The following is a 6,000-nucleotide window of genomic DNA, read 5'->3' on the forward strand; positions in this document are numbered from 1 at the left end:
ACTTTGATGATTCGCCACGAAACATCAAGTTGTTATAACTCACGCATGCATTATCCGATCTGCCTCAAAATTCACACGTTTGATAACCGTCCTGACCTGAACACGTTTACATGCCAATAATCCGATACAGTTATAGCGCCACCTGCTGGCTACAGGAAATGACATGATTTACAGCGAAACAAACTCCTCCCACAAATTTTATCATATCAGCACCAAATTTGAGTGGTGTCATCTGAAAGCAGTATCGATGATATATTGTGAAGGTCTAGAGTTTTTGTCGATGGGCGTGTCCGTGGCGGACTCGCAAACTTTGATGATTCGCCATGAAACATCAAGTCGTTATAACTCAGGCATGCATGATCCGATCTGCCTCAAAACTCACACATTTCATAATTGAAAATTCACATGGTTTATTAAAATCCTCTCCTGAAGACATCTATATGCCAATCTTGAGTCACAGTCATAGCGCCACCTGCTGACGGGAGCAAGTTTTGCATAAATCTGATTTTCTCAGATTTTTTTTATGTATCGGAATAAATTATTATTGTTCGCGGTTCTCTGTCATCCTACGGCTGCCGGGCGGCGGTGAGCCCGGGTGCGAGGTCCCTATCATCGCTGCTTGCAGCTTTAATTGTATTTGTTATTTGATAGATTTCAGGCCAAATGAGACTACATGGAAATGAACTGGCAGATAAAACAGGCTTGAAAGTGACAGAATGTTTAATTCCTCCTGAGGACTTGAAACCCACAATTAATTTGAACATAAATGAAACATGGCAAAGGGAATAAGACAACTGCATAAATAATAAATTACATAAAATTAACCTGAAATAAACGAAAGACACTTAGCATGCTATAATTTTGAGACCAGGCATGATCAAACTGTCTATACTGGATGTCGAATTGGACGTTCTAGGTTGACTCATTTGTATTTACTCAATTATGAAGCACCACCTAAATGTAATTACTGCCAAGCTGCTCTTACCATCAAACATATTTTGTTGGAATGTGGAAGTTTGAATACAATTAGACAAAGTTTTTATAAGGAGAGTACTTTGATGGACATTTTTAAAAAGGTACCACCAGGAAGAATCTTAAATTATTTATCAAAAACTGAACTGAAAATCAGATTTAACTTTGAATATATTTTTGTGTGAATTGTATTTCATGTAATATTTGTATCAGAATCAGAAAGAGCTTTATTGCCAGGTATGTTCACACATACGAGGAATTTGTTTTGGTGACAGAGCTTCAACAGTGCAACAGGATAACAGAGACAGGACAAAAAACAGATAATAAATATATAAAAAAATAATAATAGAAGTAGTGAGTGCAAATATACAGATTGACAAGTGTATGTACATGTTTATTACTATATACAACGTTTATATGTGCAGCTGTTATGTGCAAATTAAAAAGGCTTACAGTTAATAAACAGTGCTTCGAGATCTGGACAGCACATCTTCTTTAAAACTGTTACATCTGTACACCACCTTTCCTTGATGTAAAAGCACGTCCCGCCACCGCGTGATTTCCGCGTTGATTCTTCGTTGCGATCCGCTCTGAACAGCTGATAGCCCGGTAGGTGAAGCGCGTTGTCCGGTATGGTGTCGTTCAGCCAGGTTTCCGTGAAACACAGAGCAGCTGAATGCAGAAAATCCCTGTTTGTCTGAGAGAGCAGAATGAGTTCGTCTATTTTGTTGGGTAGAGAGCGGAGATTTGCCAGATGGATGCTAGGTAACGCGGTCCGAAATCTGCGCTGTCTGAGTTTCACAAGCGCGCCTGTACACTTTCCTCGTCTGCGCGCTTGAAAGCGTTTGAGTAGCACTGCGGCTCCTCCGACTACAATGTCCAACAGAACATCAGATAAATCCAGGTATGGAAAAATATTCGGTGGTGTATGTGCCCGAATGTCCAACAATTCGTCTCTGGTGAAACTAAATGTAGGAATATGACTCGAGACAGGACAAACTAACAAAAACACAAACACTACTGCAGAGCACGACACGGAGGCGGCCATCGTCATCAGCGCCATCTTGGAGAGCACAGTTGAAGTCAGAATTATTACCCCCCCTGAATTATTAGCCCCCCTATTTATTTTTTCCCCATTTTCTGTTTATAGGAAAGAAGATTTTTTTTCAACACATTTCTAATCATAATAGTTTTAATAACTCATCTCTAATAACTGATTTATTTTCTCTTTGCCATGATGACAGTAAATAATATTTGACTAGATATTCTTCAAGACACTTCTATACAGCTTAAACTGGCATTTAAAGGCTTAACTAGGTTAATTAGGTTAACTAGGCAGGTTAGAGTAATTAAGCAAGTCATTGTATAACAGTGGTTTGTTCTGTAGACTATCGGAAAAAAATTTGCTTAAAGGGGCTTATAATATTGACCTTAAATTGATTCATAAAAAATTAAAAACTGCTTTTATTCTAGCTGAAATAAAACAAATAAGACTTTCTCCAGAAGAAAAAATATTATCAGACATACTGTGAAAATTTCCTTGCTCTGTTAAACATTATTTGGGAAATAATTAAAAAAGAAAACAAAATTTCAAAGGGGGGTGAATAATTCTGACTACTGTATGTCCATTTTGCCACGAAATAGCCATAAGTTTCTGATGTGGCAATAAATAAATAATTAATCAGATTTGATAAAAACAGTCTCCAGAAACACTTTAATTGACATCCTCCCTTTGTACGTGTCATTAGAGCCATTAGAGCAGGCATGGGCAAACTCGATCCTTGAGGGCCGGTGTCCCTGCAGAGTTTTGCTCCAACACTAATCAAACACACCTGAACACCCTCATTAGTGTCTTCAAGGTCACTAGAAAGCTACAAGCAGGTGTGTTTGATTAGGGTTGATGCAAAACTATGCAGGGACACCGGCCCTCCAGGATCGAGTTTGCCCATCCCTGCATTAGAGTGTTTGAGCTGCTGAAGATAATGTCAGGATAGACTAAGAGGATTATAGATGTGGAGTTTTAGATGAAGCACAAATGATTTTACATCTTGTAAAAAGAGTCACCTTTAAGTGTGCAATATTTCTTCATTTGTGTTGAAGCCCTCGATGCAGAAGTCTAAATCCAGGCCTCCAGCTGCTGCGGCTCCGATCCGGCGGCTGAATGATGATGATGAGGATGAGGAAGATGAGGATGAAGAGCTGCCGTGGTGCTGCATCTGCAATCAGGATGCCAGCATCCGCTGCCACACCTGTGACCGAGATCTGTACTGCGCCCGCTGCTTCAGGTACTCTGTGTTCTAGTCTGGTCTGTGTTGTGTTGTGCTGTGTTATGCTGTGCTGTGTTGTGTTATGCTGTGTTAGTCTATGTTGTGTTGTATTATGCTGTGCTGTTGTGGTGTGCTGTGCTGTGTTGTGTTGTGTTATGCTGTGCTGTTGTGTTGTGTTGTGGTGTGCTGTGTTGTACTGTGTTGTGTTGTATTATGCTGTGCTGTGCTGTTGTGTTATGCTGTGCTGTTTTAGTCTATGTTGTGTTGTATTATGCTGTGCTGTGCTGTTGTGTTATGCTGTGCTGTTTTAGTCTATGTTGTGTTGTATTATGCTGTGCTGTGCTGTTGTGGTGTGCAGTGGTGTGTTGTGTTATGCTGTGCTGTGCTGTGCTGTGTTGTGTTATGCTGTGCTGTTGTGTTGTGGTGTGTTGTGTTATGCTATGCTGTGTTAGTCGATGTTGTGTTGTATTATGCTGTGCTGTTGTGGTGTGCTGTGCTGTGCTGTGTTGTGTTATGCTGTGCTGTTGTGTTGTGGTGTGCTGTGTTGTGTTATGCTGTGTTGTGTTGTGTTACGCTGTGCTGTTGTGTTGTGGTGTGCTGTGTTGTGTTGTGTGTGTTGTGTTATGCTGTGCTGTGTTGTTGTGCTGTGCTGTTGTGGTGTGGTGTGGTGTGCTGTGCTGTGCTGTGTTGTTATGCTGTGCTGTGCTGTGTTGTGTGTGTTGTGCTGTGCTGTGCTGTGTTGTGTGTGTTGTGTTACGCTGTGCTGTTGTGCTGTGCTGTGCTGTGCTATGCTATACTCTGCTATACTCTGTTATGCTACTCAATCTTATATATATAGTGCTGGGCAAAGATTAATCGCGAGTAATCGTATTCAAAATAAGAGTTAGTTTTAACATAATACATGAGTGTGTATGAACAGAGTTTTTAGCAGAACAATCTATTCCAAAACTAGGAATCAGAATCTCGACTGATTAAAAAAAAGCCTTTAATGTTTGATGTTCTCTTAATTGAACTTTATTTTGAATCCCACTGTCAATGTTAAAACCAAATAAAATGTCATTTAAGGCATAATTATGATATAAAATCCATATTTATAATTACTAATTTATTAACAAAAAAGTAAGATTAATTAATTATTATCATATTAGCTTAGGTTGTTATTATTGAACGAATCACTGGCACAACCCTTCCTAAACTTCAAGAACTGAACTCTTCCAGAGTGAGTAAAAGGGCTCGCAAAATCACTCTGGACGCCTCGCACCCAGCACACTACCTGTTCGAACTGTTACCGTCTGGTCGGCTCTTCAGAGCACCGAGCACAAAAACAGCCAGACACAGGAAAAGTTTCTTTCCTTAGGCGATCTACCTTATGAACAGTTAAATATTCCCCTATTGTGCAATAAACGTGCAATACTTTCTCATACGCACTTGTACACAGCACCTTATATCGATATACAATGCAATACCTTCTCCATTCGCATTTGTACACAGCACCTTATAACCTGTATATTTATTACAAATCTGTACACACAATTCAACATCCAGGTTTCTTGACTAACTGCATCTCTGTTTAATGTTTATCGTCTTTCTTTTTTCCATATTTCTTTTGTGTTGTCACTTTATGTACACTGGAAGCTTCTGTAGCCAAAACAAATTCCTTGTGTGTGTGAAGCACACTTGGCACTAAAACTGATTCTGATTCTGATTCTGATGAGGCTGTAAGTGTCTCACTTCTATTTTTGAATGAATTATTTGGCGTATGTTATGACACAAATAATTGTAGTATTTTAGTAATTATTGTGAAATAATTCAGTCATAACTATGAAATATAAAATGTGAATTTGAGTGGATTTAAAAAGTGAGTCCGATTTGACATGAAGTAATAATTATGATATTTTAGATTCAATTATGAGATTTTCAGAGTGTGTATATGAAGCTATTCAGCTCAAAATAGCACACAGATAATGTTTTCTAACTCTCTGTAACTGACCCTTTTAGGCTTTGGTCCTTGTTGTGGCATTTTGGTGACTGTCACTTTAAATTCAAATGAGATTGTGCACCTTTCAATAGAGGGCGGAGCTACAAATGCCTACAAATTCGTCAGCATAGTGGCAGATTCAAAAACAAGACTAACGTCCTATGCTAATGAGGGAGAGATGGTCACTAGTGGGTGGGGCTTTCCCCCTCTGATGACACATACAAAGGGAGAATGTCAATCAAAGTGTTTCTCCAGACTGTTTTCATCAAGTCTGATTAGAACAAACTAAATGAATAGCTTTTTATCTTTAGAAATTGGTTGTATTCTCACACTGCTGGGTTTAAACCCCTTATGAAAGTGATTTTTGCGTAATAGCTCCCGTTTAATGGATGTTATTGTTTGTTTGTGCTGCAGGGACGGTCATGATAAATACGACAGAAAGGATCACCGCACTTCCTCATATTCAGCTCCAAAGAAAAGCAAGAAGAACACATGAACACCTCCATCAGCATATGTAGGTTATTCATATATTTATCTGTACTGTGTACGTGCTTTTAAACTGCACTGAGAGGAAATAATAAAAATAATAGTGTTGCTTAAATGTGCTTTAAACAGAGAGGAAATATTAATAATATTTGTGTTGCTTAAATGTGACTCTTAGACTCTGACATGATGGAGACGCGTGATTATTAATGAACTACACGTGTGTGAAATATGACCATCTATGAATATTAAACTGGATTACACCTTCAATAAAACACTGACAGCAGGTCATGTTATCTA

General features: G+C 38.8%; 1 protein-coding gene across 1 annotated transcript in view; it reads left to right on the forward strand.

Annotated features, from left to right (window-relative positions):
• The window catches only part of zfyve19 (zinc finger, FYVE domain containing 19), a 40,735-nt gene extending 34,735 nt beyond the window's left edge, over positions 1-6,000 (forward strand). Inside the window, exons 10-11 of the mRNA XM_056477266.1 lie at positions 3,073-3,257; positions 5,632-6,000. Coding sequence (XP_056333241.1) covers positions 3,073-3,257; positions 5,632-5,713 — 267 coding nt within the window. The 3' untranslated portion in view covers positions 5,714-6,000. The remainder of the gene's footprint in view (positions 1-3,072; positions 3,258-5,631) is intronic.

The sequence above is a fragment of the Danio aesculapii genome, chromosome 17 (genome assembly GCF_903798145.1).
Source record: "Danio aesculapii chromosome 17, fDanAes4.1, whole genome shotgun sequence".
Classification (NCBI taxonomy): domain Eukaryota; kingdom Metazoa; phylum Chordata; class Actinopteri; order Cypriniformes; family Danionidae; genus Danio; species Danio aesculapii.